Source organism: Coenobita brevimanus, chromosome 1, assembly GCF_032717465.1.
Source record: "Coenobita brevimanus isolate Jiangsu-jjx chromosome 1, ASM3271746v2, whole genome shotgun sequence".
Taxonomy (NCBI): Eukaryota; Metazoa; Arthropoda; class Malacostraca; order Decapoda; family Coenobitidae; genus Coenobita; species Coenobita brevimanus.
This window is the reverse complement of record NC_136954.1, coordinates 67,022,069-67,043,550: the sequence shown is the minus strand read 5'-3', so window position 1 is coordinate 67,043,550 and position 21,482 is coordinate 67,022,069. Positions and strand designations below refer to the sequence as shown.

At 41.2% G+C, this 21,482-nt stretch overlaps 1 protein-coding gene across 2 annotated transcripts in view; it reads left to right on the top strand.

Annotated features, from left to right (window-relative positions):
- Positions 1 to 5,411: 5,411 nt before the first annotated feature.
- The window catches only part of LOC145407901 (uncharacterized), a 50,122-nt gene continuing 34,051 nt past the window's right edge, over positions 5,412 to 21,482 (top strand). Inside the window, exons 1-5 of one of the 2 annotated variants that reach the window (XM_080278771.1) lie at positions 5,423 to 5,467; positions 8,531 to 8,713; positions 10,573 to 10,767; positions 15,858 to 15,998; positions 16,511 to 16,708. In XM_080278771.1, the coding sequence (XP_080134897.1) occupies positions 8,531 to 8,713; positions 10,573 to 10,767; positions 15,858 to 15,998; positions 16,511 to 16,708 (717 nt within the window). In that variant the 5' untranslated portion in view covers positions 5,423 to 5,467. Of the gene's footprint in view, positions 5,468 to 8,530; positions 8,714 to 10,572; positions 10,768 to 15,857; positions 15,999 to 16,510; positions 16,709 to 21,482 lie in introns of both variants that reach the window. The other variant, XM_080278826.1, reaches the window with a different exon arrangement.

The following is a 21,482-nucleotide window of genomic DNA, read 5'->3' as shown; positions in this document are numbered from 1 at the left end:
GGATAGAGTTGTTCTGATATATAAAAAAGAGAGAGAGATGAGAAATTAAACTCTGCTTATGACTAAGCCAGTCGTTGTTACGGAAGGTGGTAGTATGTTGTGGCTGTGGCCACTGGGTTATTGTGAAAGTCTTGGGTCGTAACGATAAAAGAGCCTAGCCACTTTTTGCGAGTCTGAAAATTTAACTGAAGTGTTTGGTAGCTGTATGAGTGACGGCAAACATAGGTTATATTATTATGCAGTCATAAACACAAAGCTTAGGAAAGTTTATAAATACGGACCTTAACTATTGAGAAAACTGTCTGTAGGGTCGTATTGAGTGGCATAGGAAGCATCGTAGCACCTTGGCGTTTTTTTTTTTTTTTTTCCATTTTACATTTTAGCATTTTCGTGCATGTTCTATACCATTTTAGTGTGCACCAATACAAGAGAATATCGAGGTGTAATGTGCAGAATTAATTGCTAAGGAAGAAGTGCTATGAAGCCTCCAGTGCTCCTTAAAATACGGCAGTGTCACGGCGATTATGTTATTGAGATGGACATCTATCCGGCCAAGGTATGGTAAAAAAAAAAAAAATTACGTTTTCAGTCAGGTTGTCTTTTTCTATTGGATCGTTGTTATTTTCAGAAAACTATATAGTTTAGGAGGGACATTTGGAACCGTAGAGTTTAGATAACCGCTACATTACCTGGGAACTTTGAAAGCAAGTAAAATAGTCTGACGACCAAAAAAAAAAAAAAAACGTCATTGGACTGAAGGGTTAACACCACCCATTTTTTTTTTTCTGCCTCCTGATTCTTTCATTCAGCTTAGGATAAACTTATTAATCTTAGCTTTCGACGTTGCGTACATTAACTCCTTCATTAAAAGAGGTCTATATATATATATATATATATATATATATATATATATATATATATATATATATATATATATATATATATATATATACGGTGTATATAAAGTGAGGCTAGTCACTCATCTTTAATGTCAGGACCAATTTGCCTAGCCCTGGGCTCCTACGCTCCTCATGGGGCCACGTAGGATTGGATGATGAATGAAATGAATATATATATATATATATATATATATATATATATATATATATATATATATATATATATATATATATATTGCCTGACTCCTTAATCCCATACGGGGTGGCCACTAACAAATCACCTCCACGTCGCTCTGTCCCCCGCCATTTCACTGCCCTGCTCCCAGCTCACACCGGCCTCCCTCATATACCTCTCCACTCCATCCCTCCATCTCATCCTTGACCTCCCCCTCCATCTCTCCCCCTCCACCTCACTCACACACTCTCCTCGTCAGTCTCTCTCCATCCTCTCCACATGGCCAAACCACCTCAATGTGTTTCTCCTAACGCATCCTATCACATCTACATCAACACCACAACACTCCTTCACATCCTCATTTGTCAGTCTCTTTCCATGTGACTACATGCTCTTTTCAAATAACTTTTCCACTGCTCTCACTCTTGACTTGTGTCCCTCCAACAAGGTCCAAGCTTCACCTACATACGTTAGAGTTGGTATCACAATACTATCATGTAGTAACTTCTTCACTTCCATGCTCACTTCCCTGTTTCTTATCACTGCTTTCAAGGAACCAGCAACCTTTCTTCCTTGTTGTACCCTTTCAAGCACTTCACCCTCCAAACTTCCATCCTTACTCATCACACTACCCAAGTACTTAAACGTACTCACATTCTCCATTTCCTCCTCATCCAACCTCTCTGTACATTCACTGACTTCATTTCTCTGGAAGTCCATATAACTTTACTCTTCCCTACATTTACCTTTAGATTCCGTTTCTTACACACTATCCCAGACTCATCGACCAAGCCTTGCAGCTTCCCATCGTCTTCACTTAACAACACAGAATCATCTGCAAACAACAGTACAGGGAGCTTCCAAACACTGCACTCTCTCATTAGGGCCACTCCAACATCTACTGCCCTACCTTGTATCAGCAAGAAATGGGGGCAGGAGTCGGGAGGAAAACTCTAGTACAGTAGCGAACATTTGATATCTCTGCCAATTTCGAAGTTACAAGAAAAATAGACACTAATTTGGAAATCACAAAAATCCTCAGTTATTTTCACATCATAGACAACACGCAATTCCCAATAGTTTTTCCGTAAATCGAGGAAACGATTTCTTATAAGGCAGATAAGCCTAACAGGTTGCTTGAGTAGCGTAACTTTTCCTACGAGATTTTGTCTTTTCAAAACAAATAGTTGGCTACCTTGTTTGGCCCTAGACATAAAATTAAAACAAGAGGATTATTGATTTTTGGAAATGTGAGGGAATATTTTTGGTGTAATCTAGTAAGTTCTTTTTAGTAATTACAGGTAAGGAAATCAGAGGAAAATGATGAGCCACATGAGAATATTCAGCACTGCCTGACTTGCTCGCTCGCTCGCTCGAACACGTTCCACATTTTCAGTGTGGATGCCTATTACGTGTTTTATTTTCCGACTGCTGGGTCACTTTCAGGGAAAAGGTCTTAAAAATAAGCCTCGCATGACTGATTAGCAAAAGGAAAACCTTATGAGGGAGAATCCAGCCATCCTGCTGGACAAGTTTCACCTAAATTCCGCCAGTTTGAGACACAGGATTCAGTTATAAGCTTAATCGTTGAAGTAGACCGTTCCCCAAACTTAGTGTGGTTGTGAGGAAAATTGTAATGAAGTGAATAAATTAAGTACCTGGTTTCATTTATATACATTGATAATACTGAAATTATTCTAGAGCCTCAGGGTAGAGAATCACCCAGTAGGCTATCATCTAACAATGACGAAATGATGTGATGGACCTGATTTGACCAGAACTGGCAGTGATGAACTAGAATAGATATTCGAGTTGGCTAACTGCTTTGAATGAAACTGAAGTGGCGTGAATGTGCGAGATTAGACGTAGAGGACCTGAATGAATATATGAATGACGAATTAATGGGTCTAAGTGCATACTAATAACCTTGAATTACCTTAATGAACCAAAATTTACCTAACTAGATCTGATATGACAAAAAAAGGACCTTGCTTTCTCTGATGTCAAAACGTGGCTGTTAATTATGCCCAGAAAGAATGGCTCTACCTCCGTCAAGTGGCATCAATTGAACAATGGCTCAAACAGGAAAATCATGACATTCCGATTGCTCTTCTGACAGATTGTTATGCTAGCTGAAGGGTATACCAGCACGACGCAGGTAAGTGGTCGACGGATGTCTTTGTTCAATTATAAAATAGATGGATTTAAGAAAGGAATCAAGACGAGAGTAATGGCTGATAGTCTTTTATTTTTCGCTGCTATGTGGCTGTCGTGATACTTCTACGAGTGTGAATACCGTGCTGCAACTATTTCAATGGTAATCAATAGCGCTACAGGTGTTAACCTTTACAGGATCTGAAATACTGGGATATAAAGTAGTTCAAGTAGCGAATATGAAAGGTAGTTAGTGATTTTGAGCGAGAATTATATCGTAAAGAGATATAGCACATCGCCGCTGGTACTGGTGAAGGGTGCCCTCCAGTGGTGACACCGATAAAGACAGGCGGCTCCGTTGCCTGGTAATCCCTCAGCTTCTTCCCCATTCTCTACTAGGAGAATGGTGGACTGCCGGAGAATGGCAACTCTAGCCTGCAGTCTACTGTGTTCACATTCAGGTAAGGTTAAGGTTATAACTACATTAACAGTCACTGAAGTGTTTACCTTCACAAGGGCGTGAATTGTTCAAATGGAAGAATTCTATCTATCTCTTTATAACCAGATGCCATAATCCCTTGTAGGGTGGCCATTTGACATAATTGTTTCACGGGGAGGGGCACTAACACTCCCCCAAGTCACTTGTTAACACGTATTGGTTGGTTATATGGTTACCACCCAGCGCCGTAAATGGTTTCCTGACTTACGGAAAACCGTTAGGCTTGTCAGTGTAAAACCGTCTGAAAAGAAGAGTGGTAAAGTGAGACAGGAAAGATGGAAGAAATAGGAAGAAAGGAGGGCAGACATAGAAAAAGAATGATGAAGGTGAAAGAAGTAGGCAGCATTACATCAAGTGAGTGGATGATGGTCACCACCACCTACCACAAATGGAAGAATTACAAAGAGGTATAGATTCACACAAGTTCACGTGGGCCCTTCGAGCCCCTCGCACTTGCTCCCGCGGAGAGCTCTCGCGCTCCTGTAACTATGGGTAAAAAATTCTACGGAGATCCTGTGCCGGGCGCCGAGAGAGGCGTTTTTTGGTCAAAATGTGATTGCTCATTGAATATAGTAAAAGTTTTTCAATCGTGATGGGACCAAGTTTTTTAACATTGCGATTTTTTTGCGATTTTTATGCCAATTTTGGTGCGATTTGAATGTGTAGTTTCGGCTGCCCAAAACACACACACACACACACACACACACACACACACACGACTAGTACTATAGTATATTAGATAAACAAATTCACTGTCGGTATTCTAACAAATGTAAGAATTACAAGGAGGAATAACAGCACAATAAACATAGAGTAATTCCACTATCGGCATATAAACAAATGTTCACATGAATTTAAAAAAAAAGTAGTATACCTACCCAATAAATACACCTTCAGTAACAGCAGTAATAGTAGTAGAGTAACCTCGGTCTGTCTGGCCAAGCAAACCCATCAACCGCAGGCAAGCAGTGAACCAATGTTCCCTTGCGGTAGACAAAGATTTGGTTCCTGAATGGATCTCGTATCTCTCCACCCAGTTAACTGGGTCACCATACTAGACCACAACACCTCGTTATTTGGTGTGATGGTTACCACCCAGCGTTGTAAAAGGTTTCCCGAGTTACAGGAAATCTTTAGGGTTATAATTCAGTGCAGAGCCACCTCCAGAAGAGACAGGCAGCACCACATCAAGTGAGTAGATGATGGTCACCACCACCTAGGCTACCACTACTCAGCTTCAGTAGTGGGTGAATAGCCAATGAAGGTGATGTCAGTGTGGGTAGGTTATACTTTTTCTTGAGCCACCTGAATGTTAGATCAAATTAATGTAGGCATTATTGACAGTGTATTTTTCCCTGGCCAGTGATGCTAAATCTAATGTATATAGCTTGTACAGGAGTATAATTCCTCGTGGTCAGTGAAGGTAAAACCAATTTGATATAATTCATGCATGTTGAAATTAAAGTCAATTTGGTTTTGATTCTTCTGAAACCATTGAACTTGTAGCTGGTGTGGGTATAATTCTTCCGTACCCGCTGAAGATGAAGCCAATGTGGGTATAATTATTTCATACCGCTAAAGTTCAAGTCAGTATGGAACTACTCTAGACACTGAAGTAGAAGCCAGTCAAATTTCGCGGGGTGAGCAGCGACGCCATCTTTGTAAACAAGAGGCTGGGGTGAAGTGGAGTAAGGGTTGTGTGCAGTCCGTGGTTGTGTGGGTGCTCCTGTCTTTGCCCAGGTGACTATTATAAATGTATTTAGTGCATGAAGGCATAGCTAACTGCTTACATTCACCGTCACTCATGATAATGAACGTATGATTGCTTGTTGTATTAGGCTTGGTTATGCAGCGGTCACAAAACATTAAACCTTAACAATTTACTGTATGGTGTTTTGAGTATATTTGGTATGCTTTTATTATTGCTGGTGTGTGTGTGTTGGATGGCTTCTACGTTATGCTATTAGTGAATATTACAGGTAAAGCTATGCTTTATTTGAAGCAGTAGAAGCACCTTGCGAAATAAATTCTTCTTCCCGATAGTCCGATATATTTTTCTGATTATTTCTGGGGTGGTAAATAAACGTTTTTTGCAAAATTTATTGCCCCCTTCGTTTTTTAGCTGTTCCGCCATGTCGTTTGAATTGCAAATGGCAGGAGGGGTGGAAGGGACTGTCCTAAGAAAACCTAACCAAACCTAGCTTAACTGTACCTAATAAGTTAATCTAACCTAACCTAACTTAGCATTCATTTGGGAAACAAAATCCGCCTTTCAGTATGTTGAGTAAGATTCTTCTGTTTTTTTGTCAGCAAACAACCGTAGGTAGCCTATGTCATAAGGAATGTGATGATAAAAACAATGGGAAATTTATGAGCAAGAAAAGGTAATTTACAACTGTGATTATAGAAATATACAGAGAATGAATTGGAGGAATGTGAACTGAATTGGTAAAGTCTCCCTGCTGCTTCAAGTAAAGTGTACTCTTACCATATTACAGCTAGCAATGTGCTTTTCGTAAAGTTTGTATACACCCTACTTTAAGTCTTTGAATCCTAGTTATTTAATATTTGCCTCCACCAGACAATTGATTAAGAAGGATCTCTAACTAGGTAATAATTGGAAAGGGCTTAATGATGGCTGTATGTGACTCCTTGTATTTGATGTCTCACCAGAACAGAATAAAATAATTTTAAGACTGCAAGAATGGGGTGCTTTCAGACCTAGTATTCTGGTAGATGTCACCACCATTGGGACAGACACATTCCCCGAGCTGTTTAAACAGCATATTTTTCCTTGTCAAATATCTACACTTGTGTGAAACTGTGAATCATAGTAATGTCATATACCGTAATATAAATACAGTATTCCCTCCACTACTCAATGTAATAGAGCCAAAGGCATGTCTGGAAAGTGGGCCCCTGCCTGCTGGACTGGTACTTAACCCTTAGCTGCCTGTGGGTTCCTGGCCGCAGCAAATTCCTCCCCACGAGTGATTTCCGAGATTTTGGAAAAAATACCCTTACTTCAAACAATTATATCTGCCAAACTATAATAGGTAGAGAATCAAATGAAAGTTCATAAGACTCATCAACTCTTCCTCTTTCCATTGAAGGTATCCCGAGGTCTCTAGGTGGTCCCATTGATGAGTAAGGATGAGTTGAAGACGAGTGGTTTTTCACGTTTTGGCACGCAGCTCCGAGCGCGGTCCACTGGCCATGGCCTTGGCCCAGCCAGCTAGTGTTGACTTTGAATTTCTGGGGTGAAGTTGGGGTTGTGTCTCTTTGTGTTTCCTCTAGGGATGTGTCTCTTGTCTACATTTTGAATAATTGTATTGAAAGTGTGCACAGCGGTGTTGATGTTTATGATGGGTGTACTGTTTTTGCTTCAAAGTGTTGTTCAGTTTCATTTGTGAAGGCTTCCCAGTTATTATAATTAGTGTGTGTGTTTCTCTGGCCAGCTGGGGTGATTCTGGTTTTGGTAGTGATGATGGTTGGGAGGCGGTGAGAGCCAAGGATTTTGACTACTCTTCAGGATGTTGTGGGGGTGAGGTTTGAGGAGCAAAAGGTGATATTTGGAAATGACTGGGGGAAGAGAGCTTGTGTGGGATATGGGTGTGTTGATGGAGATTGTTAAGGATGAAAATATGATCTTTTGGGGATTGTAGTACCAGCCTTCTGCCTGTGTCAGGAATTGTTGACATGCCAAGTCAATGCCTTGGCATTGAAATCACCACCTAGGATGATGTTGGGTATGTTAGTATGTGTATATGATTAGAGTAATTGTGTGGTACTGTGGGGGATGACTGGGGAGGGAATGTATGTATTGGCAATTATGTGTAATTTGTTGCCTGTGCATATTTTAATTGATTGTATTTCTGTTGTGGTGTCATGCGGTGGGAGAAGTGATTTTGTGTGTGGACTAGTATCTGATAAGTTAGTGGATTGGTGTACCAGGGTGATGAGTCCACTGCCACCGCTGCCAGTCCGTTCTTGTCTGATGGTGGTAAAATTATGAAATGTACGTGTTTTTTGTGTTCTGTGTAGTTTTGTTTTTTGTGTTCTGTGTAGTTTTGTTTTTTGTAATATGGCAGTGTGTATGTTTTGGAGTTTGATGAATTGTGTGAGTTCTTGTTTTATGGTGTTTATGCCATCTATGCTTATTTGGAGAATGTTAATGTTGTGTGTACGATGTTTGTTGGGTGCTGCAGCATGGGGGGTAGGTGGGAGTGTGAGTGGAGGGGAAGGGGTAGGAGAAGGTTTCGATAGAGATAAGGATGGGGGTGGAATGGGAGAGGTTGGGGGATTGGATGTTGTGGGGAGGATCAGTGGGTTAGGCTGAGGAGGTGTGGAGGAAGTAGGAGAGGGGCTGGTGGGGGGAAGGAGTATAAAGAGAAGGTGCCTAGTTGAAATAGTCAGTTATCTGTGATCCACAAAGTTCATGCCCTGATAAACATGGGTTTGCAACAACAGTAGTTTGTTACCACAAGAAAAGGTATATGTAGGCTATGGTACAAACCTTGCTTAACAGAGCAACTCTGTCTTGACAGCAGCATTATGTATTTCATACCAGGGGTAAATGAAGGTTGTATGTGACTTGTCCATTTCAGAAAGTCTCTCCAAGTTAAATAAAATTGCCAGTATGAACTAGTTCTAATCTTAGCTAACCCACTTAGTACACCAGTGTCCAACTTTGGGTGACTAACTAACCAGGCCAAATGTATTCATTTAAGCTCAGAATAATGTAGCTTAGCATATTCTTGACCTCAGAGAAAAAATGTTTGCAGCTGACATTTTTCTCACCAGATGGCTGAGAAGTGGGATGAGGGAACCAATGACTCCCCAGAGGTGGTGTATGAAGGCTTCTCACCCCCTGCCCCAGCCCTCTGCTCAGCCTCAGCCCCCTCCTTTGTAGGCACAGAGGATGGTGCTGTAAACACCCCTGCTGCTGCTACATCCACTTTTATTCAGGCTGTTGTGGAAAATCAGGTATGAGATGAGTTACACTGAAATTCCATGGTTTGCTAGTAATGTGTGGCTTACAGTCACACCTCGGTATGCAGTGGGTTTACGTCAAGTGAAGCTTATTTCATAATAATTTATCATATACCAAGGTCAACATAGCATGGGTTCATTGGGCAGAGGAAGGGGGCAGAAGATTGTATCACCTAAAATCTAAAAAAAAAAAATCGCCCTTTTAGGCTTGCCCTCAGTGCCTTCAGTAGTGCCATGCTTTCCACTTGGGGGAAGCATCCACGCCTGACGTGATTTCCAAGTCACAGGTTTCAGTATTTCACACACCAAAAAGTTATCATTCCACTTAAAACGGTGAACCCTTGCTATATTGAACAGTTTGGGGGGAAGTTTTGTTTGAAAAACTGAAAGTTTGATAAATGTGAGGGTCATCCCCCAGGTTGGAAGTCAGACACATGATTGAAAATAAATGATTACAATGCAGTAAACAGTCAATTATCCATTGCTGCAATATCCTGCCCAACGCATTATCCAATGCTGCTGGCTCAGCTCTATTAAAGCAATATCCGGCAAAATTATGCAATATCCGGTGTTGAGGTGCATCAACTGGCTTGTATATGGTAGCCAGCCAGTGCTATATTACTGTATTGTATCATTACTTTTTTGTATTTTATGCATAATTTTCATCCTTATAGTAAAGTTTTAAGGATAGAGGTTCGAGACGGATAGTAACACAGTATCCGGCTCGACATCGGATATTAAGCAGATGGGGGGTACTATGCAATATCTGGTATTTTAATGCAGTATAACCAGTGTAGGACTTAGCTGAATTACATAGGATAGTTGAGAGTTTACTGTATTACATTCTAGTCCTGTTCTGTAAATATAAAAACACATTTATTGTACACCATAATGACCCATTTATCGACCCTAATTTGGTATAGCCGATGAAATTTTGGTGGGTTCAGAGGCATTCGATAAATCCAAAATACATTACATTGAGGCAAGGGTGTACTGTATTGCACACATACACTGGTATTTGGTGATACCGGCGATGTTTTAGTGGCCTTACATGCATGAACGTAATGAAAGGGAGACCATCACAATGAAAGTAAACATTGGGTGGCCATCATGGCTCAAACATCTGACAGTCAGCGAGTGCGGGAGGCTCCATGTATGCATGGGATTGTCATATTCTGCCATCTTAAGTGTTGTATAAGTGAACTTTGACATCATCATCGCAAAACAGGGTATACCTTTTAGTTCTTTATTCTTGATTTATTTCATGCCAAACTTACATATACCGAAGCCTGACTAATTCTGTCTGTCTATCTATATATAGCCCGACGCCCTAATCCTGCAAAGGGTGGCTGCAGACAAAACACCTCAAAGTTGCTCTGTCACCCACTATTTGGCTACTCTCCCCCCAACTTACTCCCCCCTCCCTCATATACCTTTCAACTCCATCCATCCACATCATCCTTGGTCTTCTCCTCCCTCTCCCTCCCTCCACTTCACCTACATACACCATCTTAGTCAGTCCTTCATTCTCCATTCTCTCCACATGTCCAACCACCTCAGTGTATTTCTCCTAATCTTCTCAACTACATCCACATCCACATCCACCCCACAGATTGAGTAACCAAGCTTGTGGCCACTGCTACTGATGGATTTCTGTACTTTATTTAATGATGAATGGGTGGATTTGACTTTGGTTGACAGTAGATGTCAATGTAAAGCTTCTATTACTACCCATTAGGGTGATTTGACAGTTTCTCCTGTGTTACTGTACCAGTTGTCTGAATTTATATATATATCTTAACAAGGACAGCCTATATTCTTCATCTCATTGTGCACTGCCTCTTTTTCCACAGGGTGAAGGGTCGCAGCCGCAAGTGGAAGCTGTGATAATGGACCGCAGTCGGCTGTGCTTCGTCTGTTGTGATGCTGTGTCTGATAAGAACTTTGAGTCTGTCCGTGCATCAATGAATCACTCACATGCACCACTCATTGTTCTTCTCACAGATGTTTTGGGATACAAGCTGGAGGAGAACAGTCTTCATTCACAGGTTGTGAAGACATTTTGAGTTTCACTATTGCTTGGTAATTCACACTTACTGTATGATTGCCCAAACAAGTGATGACATGCTATCTTTAAGTTTTGGACAAAATTCCTTGGGTCTGGCAACGTTCTTTTGATTGGGAGTTAGGAGACGGAAACAGCCTTTGCCTGTCCTGCAAACATTATTTATGGTGTAAAAAAACTAATCTTGCAAAAATATTAGTTTTGCCATCCATCCATCCATCATCTTATCCTACGTTTCCCCTTGAGGAGTGTAGGAGCCCAGGGCTAGGCAAGTTGGTCCTGACATTTAAGATGAGAGTGACTAGCCTCACTCTTCCCTGAGTGGCATTACGTGAGCAGTAAAGCCCAGCCACCTCTTGGAAATAAACCTTCACCTGCTCAATTCGATTGGATTGCCGTAATTACCCACTAAACCACCTGGCGCCAAAATTTGGTTATATGGTTACCACCCAGTGTAGTAAATGGTTTCCTGGTGTACAGGAAACCATTTGGCTTGTCACTCAGTGTAGAGGCACCCAAAGGCAGAAGGAAGAGGAAAGAATGAAGGAAAGAAAGACAAAAGAGGGAGTGTAAAGTCACCCGTAGGCAGAAGGACGAGGAAAGAATGAAGTAAAGTCAGAAGGGGAAGGAAGGAAAGAAAGGAGGAGGAGAGAAAAGGGCAGACACGCATGAACAGCACTACATCGGGTGAGTGGATGGTGAGCGCCCCCACCTAAGTTTAGCGTTTATTTATTTTTGGAGGGGTCAGTAACAACAATTAAATAAAAAGTGACATCTGGCATATTCCCACTTATCACCATGACTCATTCCAGCAGTATTACCAATGTAACAATTTTTAAAATTAAATTTAGAGGTTTTAAAAGCAATCTAGCTGGTAAAAATTAAGATATCTTCTTTGTATCTCGCGTTCTTTGAAAGTCCCGTCTAGCTTTTTTTTTTCCTCAATTATTTCCCTCAGTCTGGTGTGTTTTTTTACCACTTTTGAGACCGATCTAGCAGATTTCTACAATTTTCCTTTGGTAACACTGCATGCTGGGCCTAATGTCAGTCAGTCATTATCATGCCATGGATGTGAGTGGGTGTGTCTCAGCCTTTGTCATGATCACCCCCCCCCCACTTTTTTTTTATAATGAAATTCTTTTCATCTTTAGTTCTCTTCATTGTCGCACTCTTGCTTTTGACTATCACCCTCTACTTTTTTAGTTCTTTCATGAAGTTGACTATCGCCCTTTACTTCTTTAGTTCTTTCATGAAGCTGCCCTACACATTGTATTACATGTTGAATTTTCATCATGTGAATAAATGACCAATATTCCCTCAACAGTTGCACTGGTTTCACAAACTTAACTGAATACCAGCAGATTAATTTCCTTCTTAATAGCAACACAGGTAGTTAGGAGTTGCTCTTGGGCATATGCAATAATTTGTCCTTGGTTTTGGTCCTCTGCTGTGAGGGGCTCCATTTGGCAGATTGTTCTCCCTCTCTCTGTAATGTTTATCTGTTAACTTTCCTCTTCTTGATGTTTAGTTGCCAGGATATTCGTCTTGCTGGAATATTTGCTAAATAAAGAACAATAGTCTTCCTGCACTGACAGGCTGTAGTATCATGTTGCCGATCCATCTTGCTTACAGCACTCACGGGTTTTCCTGTGTAAATATCATCCCACATAGAGAATTAAATGTGGATAATAATATATTTTTAGTTGTTTATTTTTCTGATTTGATGGCACTCATGATTTCGACATTACCATTATCTGTGAGTTTTTATTTTATGGGACATTTTTCCTTCAGCATTGTTGATTAAGGATGTAAAATAAGTACTATGAGAGTTTCTCTGCATTTTAACCTGAAACCATTGAGTAATAGGCCATGCGTTTCACATTCTTTTGTACGGTTAAGCCCCAACTTTAGTACTGTATATTGTGGTTCCTCTCACATCCATCCATTCGTCCATCATCCAATCCCATGTTGCCCCCTGAGGAGAATAGGAGCCCGGGGTAGGCAAGTTGGTCCTGACATTTAAAATGAGAGTGATCAGCCTCGCTCATCCCTGCATGGCATTGCGTAAGCACTAAACCCCAACCACCCTTAACTTTTTCAGTGTTTCAGTAACAGAGAGTAGGCCAGCATGCTCTCCAATACAAGTTTCTCTATCAACACAAAACTGCGTGCACAGTACGCACTACACTTCCTTTTCAAAATAAAAAAAAAAGTAAAATGGCACACTACAACAATGCCTCAGAGTCCCCAGGGGGGGGGGGGACAATAAATGCCCACCATCCGCCCCTTTCCCGGTGACGACTCTTTGAGCTACCTGGATCCCATGTTTGACTCACTTCTTCATTTCTGCATCATTCGCGGCTTTTCTTCTAACTTTCTGTTTGTTGAACACCACCTCTCCTCCACTAAACCCCATCTTCTCTTCCTTACTGAGACTCAGCTGAGGCAACTGACAGTAAACCCTTTTCTGTATCCTCCTACTTTCTCTATACTCCTTTCAAAGCCAAAGGTGCATGTTGCGTATATGTACGCAACTACTGTACTTATCTTGCTCTCGTGTTCCTGAACTTGATTCTTCTGAATTCTCTACTCCCTGGCTTTGGCGTTCCTGTCATTCTCTGACTAAATATGTCTGCACTGTTTACTTATCTCGTAATTCTGCTGACTGTCAAAAATTCTTTGACTATCTTACTTCTACGATAGAAGAAATTCTATCCATTTCCCCATTCTCGTAAATCTCCATTCTAGGAGAACACCACCACCTTTGGCTCCCCTCTCCTTTCACTGATCCACCTGGTGAACAAGCCTTCATCTTTTCTATCTTTAATGACCTAGAGCAGCTTGTACAGCACCCTACCCGTATCCCTGACTGCCTTGGAGAGAGCTCCAACATACTTGACCTCTTCCTTACAACTAATCCTTCTGCTTACACTGTTAATCTTTTCTCTCCTTTGGGCTCCTCCGATCATAACCTTGTTACTTTTACCTGTCGTATCGCTATGGTACAGCTTGCGGACCCTTCAAAGAAACGTCGTCTGTGGCACTTTGGAGCTGCTGATTGAGAGGCCCTCAGGCAGTATTACTTTGATTTTTCCTGGAATGATTATTGCTTCCATGGCCGGGACCCATCTGAGTATGCCTTGTAATCATCCTGCTTTCAAGGAATAGGGAGGGAGCTGAAAGACATATGTTTAACCAGACAGCAGAGCTACCAATTATTAACTGTGCCACCACATGTTGGCATCCCTCTCCAGCACCAATCAACTGATGCGCAGGGGGGTCACCTTCATGTGGTTTTGGCAGTATAACTCGTTGCGTGTCATTTCATGTATAAAGGCTCCAACATGCTTGCATGTGTCGGCCTTGGTCATCTGATGGCAGCTCTCCACACAGCTCGATCTCTGGCAGTCTTCTTATTAGTCCTTTGATCCTGATGTCATACTTTGTAACCTCATCCCTGCCCTCCTCTCTCTCTCTCTCTCTCTCTCTCTCTCTCTCTTTTTTTTTTTTTTTTTTTTTTTTTTTTTTTTTTTTTTTTTTTTTTTTTTTAAATCTGCCCCTTGGCAACCCTACCTTCAGCATTCACACCTCCCACCTGCATCCATTTGTCATCTTCCATCCTTTCAACTTTCCTGAACCATCTCAGTCTAGCCCTCTTTATCACAGCACTTACACATCAAAGTCTCTTCCTACCTCTCTTTAGTCGCAGGCCTCTCATCCTACCTCTCTTCAGTCACAGGCCTAACCCTGCCGCCCCCCCCAGTCTTTCATTTAAGGATGCACTACATATCCATCTCATCATTATCATTTATGTATACTTAAGCCTATGAATATCCCCTGCCCAGGCCACACTACAGTATAGGGTTACACTTCAAACACATACTGCATACAAATACCCCATAGCATGGAGAGAGAGTCCTCTCGATATTAGGAGAGGCAGGAGTTCCCTGAGCTTCCTCCAACCACTCCTTACCCTACCTCCAGCACATAACATGTCCTCCAAATAGAAGAATTCCACACACTCGGGTGGCTCTCCAACAAGATCATTCTTTTCTCCCATCAGTCTCTACATGCTCTTCCCAGCACACCGCACACACAAGTTCAGCATTATTTTGCAGCCTACCTCTAATACCATTGCATCTCTTATGCACCCAGGTATCATAAACACTGCACAAGATAGGGTTACTTCCCACACCCTTTTGGCAAACTGCACAAGGCCATACTCCCTCTTCTTTGACAGTACCACCACAAGCCCTAGATGTCATCACATTCATTTTATTTGCAATTACTGTCAAACCCTAGTGCCCCATTCCATCTCTTCACTCCCAAATCTTTCCTCTGCCTCCCTCTCAGTCTTCGCAGTCAACACCAAGTCATTGGCATTCAGCATCTCCCGCGGGAGTCCAGTTCTGAAGGCACGTGAGAGAGCCTCATACACCATGACAAACAATAAGAGGCTCAAGACTGACCCCTGATGCATGCCAGTATTCACGGAAAACTTATTCAAACCTCTGTTTACTCACCTGGGGGTGAGCACCTCCGTACATTGCCATAACCAATTTAACCAGCTGCTCCTTGATCCCAAGCTTTCTCATTGCCCACTTCACCACCTCCCTGAGAACTGTGTCAAAGGCCTTCTCCAAGTCAACAGAAGCATAGCATAATTTCCTCTTCCTTCATGTACTGTATATTTTTGGTGATGTGGCTGGACAGTGAATATTGCGTCAGTGTTCCTTTTTCCAGGCATAAACCCAAACTGCATTTCATCAATACATTATTCACTTTCCTTATCATACCCTTCAGGGCTATAATAATATCAGTGTCTCTGAACCCCCTTCCTATCCCCCAGAAGAGGGATGGTGGACTGGTATTGGAGGGTAGCTTTTGCCTATAGTCCTTTTGGTTGACATCCAGATTAGCCTGGGGCTGCAGCAACAGCAGTGGCAGCAGCAGTCTTCAGCATTGTTTATACATTCCAGTATATTCTGAATACTGTATGTGTCCAAGTACCTCATTACACTTCTCATTACCACACCTGTATTGTTTAATTTAGTAGATTTATCCACATTTCAGATTGTCTGCAAGGCATGTTATCACCTTCTCGACATAATTGATGAGCTTCAGCAGACCTTGGCAGAATCCAAGACAGATGTTCGCACCAAATTCCTGGAGACTGTTCAGAGGCTGAGGCTGAAGTATCCTCGCACTGACAAGGTACAAAGACCAGTATTAGGCTTTTACACACATGCTAGCAGTAATTCCTCTTTATAAGAAATTTACCCTTTTCCAGGATGGATGAAAATGCCAAAACCAAGCATCATTTATGATGTCAAGACACACTGAATTTAAGACTGATGGTCAGCTGCATATGAACACAGACTGAGGGGGGACTGTTCCCAGATCAGTCAGTTGTGTACATGAAAGACTGAAAATACTGTACCTGTAAAGTCTTGTAACAGGGCTGTACTAGAAAGAAGCGATAACATGTGGACATTTGATTGTTGCGTGACAATGCACTTTTATACTGTGTGCTGTTTCAAGGAGCAGAGGTGCTCTCCCTGCTTTGTGGACCTCCCAGCATTAATAGAAGCACATCATTATCATCATCCAAACCTTTCCAGCCCCAACTTGGGATGAGGTAGGGTCCAGAGAGCACGTCCTTGACATACTGAGGACTGCCTGTGCTCTTCTTTTCAATCCATTACTGTATTTTCCTCCTTTGACAGATGCTGAAGCCACGTTGCCTGCGGTGTGTGCAGATGTCACAGAGCTCAGCTAGGCGGCGGGGGAGGGGACGAGGTTGGCGGGGACGCGAGGAGAGTGGGGGGCGTGGACGAGGCCGGGCAAGAGGACGGGGGCGAGGTATGGGAGGAGCCACCAGAGCTGAGGATGGCCATGAACAGAACAATGACAGTGAGCTTGAGGTAAGGGGATTTAGATTTTTTGTTTTTTCAATGTTATTTATGTCTCTTCCTGTACTGTGCTAAGCATCTGTCTGTGTTCCCTATTTTGAACAGTTCATCCTTGATCAAAGTCATTTCCTTATTAGATTTTGATTAACATCCATTTTTTACATAAAGTTTTTCATGATTGTAATATATTTTTTCCTTAGTATGTATTTTATTTTCCCTGGAAGATTCTCAAAGTTGTGTAAGTAAAAGTAGTAGTTTACCTCTATACATTCTATACATATCCTTTATCTCCATGTGGAGTGCTGGAAAAGGAGCAGAGGCTAGCATCATTGCTAGAAAAAGAAGAGAATGAATGAAATTTTGAGTACTATTGCCTTTCCTACCTGTGAAGGAGCTCTTTTTTCTGCAAAACATATGAGAAAAATGTTAAGCTGTAGCTATGGCAGCGAAATTTGACCTATTAGAGAAACGGATACATGCTGAGTGGACACTGTGAAATGAAAATATTGATATGGGTGAGTTAGGAAATGAGAGTATTGAGATGGAGGAGTAGGATTTCTTTGAGTGACAGAAAATAATGTGCTGCAAGAAACATGTGGCATAAACAGTATCCTCACCCAGTCCTTAGGTGATGAATATCAGAGATTTGAAAACAAGCAACTTAAAATAGTGTGAACATTTTAAGAGCTGAGAGGAAAATGAGTCGCAGAGGAGGGTTGCAGGTGTGAGTGTAGAGGGAAGATTACCCGGAGGCAGACCAACAAAGACTTGGGGTGAGGCTCTTCCTGGAAGCCTCCATAAGTATAGCAATGGAATGGATCAAGATCATAACACATGGAGATCTGCAGTCAGGTTATGGGACCTACACATGCTAACATGGTCAGTGGTCTTGAAACATAAACTGTGATGAAAACTTATATTATGTTGGAGCTGCCTCCAAACAGTTTTGTTCTACTTAGGAAGGGCCACTCAGGTTCAAAGATTGAACTATCACTACCTCACTGTCTTGCTTCAGTTCTTTGAAGTAGTGACAAAATATGTAACAATATTGAGTTTGAAGCAAGTGTAGTTATATAATCATAGTCAGCCATCACAAATTTGGATTCCTTGGCCATTAAATATATTCAAAGTTAAGAATAATTTAAACATTAGAAGGACTGTCTTGTACGAGTACAAATACTGCCTTCACTTTTATATCAGTCCCAGCTTCTGTCAGCCTTTCCAGATATGTTGGCACTTCAGTCTTATTCTCAGTTAAGGTTCTTGTTACAGCTTTTCAGAATGTGGATAAGAAATTAATGTGGTTTAAAAAAAAGTTGGGGGGGGGGGAAGACACCCAATTGTTACAACAGAAGCTACAGTATTACATTATAAGCTTGAATTTCGACGGTTTCCATTTCGATGATTCAGGTTTTGATGGCATATTTAGTGCTACCCCGTCGCCAATTTTGACTCAAAAGTCACCGATTTGGATGCACTGCGAGGTGAGAAAAACTCCGACACAAGCCGATTTCCACTTGGCAGCAGTCATTTTGTGACTGCACAGCCCTCTACAGACGCCACTTAGCTTTCAGGCACGTGTTTGCCGTAAACAGCGCAACAGGTGCTTTCGTTTCGATTTCAACAAGTTTTCGCTGTACACTGCTTTACTGTACACCTCAGTACAACCTAAGCGTGGAGCAACGACCAAGTACAAGTGTTGCTGAGGGCAACAGCAAGGGCCTTCTAAAGCAGCCCTAAAGGAGAAGAGAGATTATCGGAAAGGCCAGAGGTATGTCAGATATAGCCTGGCGGACAAGGCCAAGATTGTGGAGTATTTGGATTGGATGTGGTTTTGTTGGAGAGGCCAGGTACATCCAATTAAACTACCTAACCCCACCAAGCCACCCAGAACCTCCTGTTTTGGTGAGTAAAGTAGTGTGGAATACTTATTTAGGCTATATTCAATTATTACTATGCATTAACTTGGGTTTGTATGTGAAAAAAGGAGGTTTTAAAAGCCAAGGTTGGCCAGCTGCAGAACCGTGCTAATTTTCTCCATAAGAAGTTCAGTTTAAATACAGGTGTATTGACGTTTTAAATTTTGCGCGGGAGTCGATGAACCGACCTCCGTCGAAATTCAAGATTATACTGTGTGCTTGTACCGTATTAGTGTCAGTGTGTACAGTATTAAGCACTTGGCATAGCTTATGGATTTTTTTTTTTTACTATATTTGTGATATTTTGTGAATTGAAGAAATTTTATTGTATGGTAGTTTTGCCTCAAATGCATACAGTTATCCCTTAACATCCACGTTTTTAACATACACGATTTTAAATATCCGCGGGTGGATATAACATAAACGGTCTTAAATATCCGCACGCTGGGTGATAACTATATAACCAACCCATATGTGCTTCCTACGTGTCAACGAGTGGGTTAGTGGAGGGTTAGTGCCCCTCCCCGTAAAACCAATAACTCAAAGTCAGAGGGCCACCCCTTATGGGATTATGGCATCTGGCAATAGATAGATAGATAGATAGATAGAATACAGTACTGGGGGTGGATTTACTAAAGCATTTTTCCGTTGAACTCTGCTGACACTGTTCAATGCAAATTTAACATTATCCAAGGCACAATCAAATTGAAGCATTTCGGTCACAATACTTCAGGGTTATTGCTCAGCCCCACACAACGTGGCAAGTAACAGAGCAGTTTTAATCTATTACAGCCAGAACACAAGCATTATATTAAAACTCATTAAAGTTGGAAATGTGACATTGATGGATTAGTTTCTTGGTATATTCATTTTGACCATCACATGTATCTAGACAGTCAAGCAGTAGCTTCAAAGTATTATACTCAGCCACTTCAACAACTCACATACATTTCCAGTGGAAAATGACTCATTGGGGAGAGAATATGAATTTCCACAAGAAGATTATTTTGGTTCTCTTCAATAAAATTATAAGAATACAGCATTAGTGGGAGTATTAAAAGCAGAGTGCCTCTTGAAAAAAGTCAAATTGTATTGTTAAATTATGTTTCTTGGCGGTACTGCTAGCATATCTTTTATGCTGAATATATAAAACTCCCGGACTAATCACTGGATATAAGATTTTTTATTTATTTTTTTCCATGGATTTAACTTCATATTGATTGCCATGTATTGCATTAGAAATGTTTTTATGACATTGGAATGTCTTGGAGAGTTGTTGGATAAGATGTGGATTTTTCTTACTGTCCCCTGAAATTGTGCAACAAAATGATTTATAAGGCCTGTTTACTTCCAGGGCCAAGAGAGTGGAGTGGACGTAGCCAAACTAACTCATCCATCAAAGTCACACCAACACCCACTACCTGCCCAAGGTGATGATAATGCTTGGCAGGACCGTCTGTCTCAGGAATTGACCCAGCCTCTGTTACCAAAACCAATGAGCCATACTGAAAATTATAATCAGTCTGTATTGCCAAAGGATAAGCATGTCTGTGAATCAGCAGAATCAGTGGATTTTTTAAGCAGTGGTTATTTTGATTTAGGAACTTCTCATTATAACAAGTCAGGTAATGATATAAACCAAACTAGTTTTATGGAAACAGGAAATACTCCTTTACATTGTGTTCAGAGGTTAAATAACAGCAAACAAGGAAAAGACAACTTGGACTCACCAGAATATGAATCTGAAAATGAGCTCCACACAATGCTTGATGAATGTTCATTTGAAAGTCCAGTGAAAATAAACAACATCCATGGTAGTTTTGGCAGTTTGGAATGTGACTGTTCTAGTTTTGCTTGCCTAGACTGCCATTTATGTCATAGTCTTGGGGTGTCATATTGGTATTGTGACCTATGCTTGATCTGTCAAGGAGTTTTTGTGCCTTGGGGATGCAATACATCTTTGGAATTCATTGGAACCAAGTGTAGCTTGGTAAGCATTAAAGTTCGATCTCACATCAACCGAGATAAGGTGCACATCATCAGTCAGGGTGCAAAGTACAGCAAGTCAGCTAGTGTACAGAGAAAACAGTGTAGTTTATTAAAGCCTATTGGTAAAATAATACAGAAAGTAGACAAAAACTTAGCTCTAGATATTTCAGGCTCAGGTGGTGGAAACAAAAGAAACTCCATTATTGAAAGACTCGTCAGTTTTGGAATGGAGTGTGCACAAGATGCAACAGAGTCAGGAAATAAGAGTGAAGGTCATACTGACTCAGCTGATGAGAGACTAGATAATGAAAATATGTCAAGCATGGATTGCACTAGTGATATGACATGTGTCAAGAAAGAAAGTGGTTACATTTGTGAGAGGGACATATTTTCTGAAAAATCTTGTATTGATTTTGAAGATTTAAGGCATTCACTTACACTGGAAAGGGGAGGCATTGATGATCTTTTAGCTAGTCCAAACCTCCTGGGTGAAAAATCAGATGTAAGTGAAGAAGCAGCTCACTCTGTTGAGAGGAAAACTGTAGTAGAATCAGGTAATGACAGACTGCAGAATTCTGATTCAAGAGAAAGCATTAGTACCCCTGTACCTGATAGAGATGTGTTCTTCTCATCTTCCTTTTCCTCTCACTTGACTAAATGCCATGATTTAGAGAGTGATGTTAAGAATGCAAAAGTTAGACTTAAGTTTGGTGTCAGTGAGACGTTGTTAGAGGACTCTAGTCAATCTGTTGCTGATTCTAGTGTTTCATTGCCATCCAGTAAAGATCAAACTATGAACAGTGTATCACAACATATGATAGCTAAAGATATCCCCCCAAAACTCAAAGTATACAGTAATAAAAGAATTAACGAGAAGC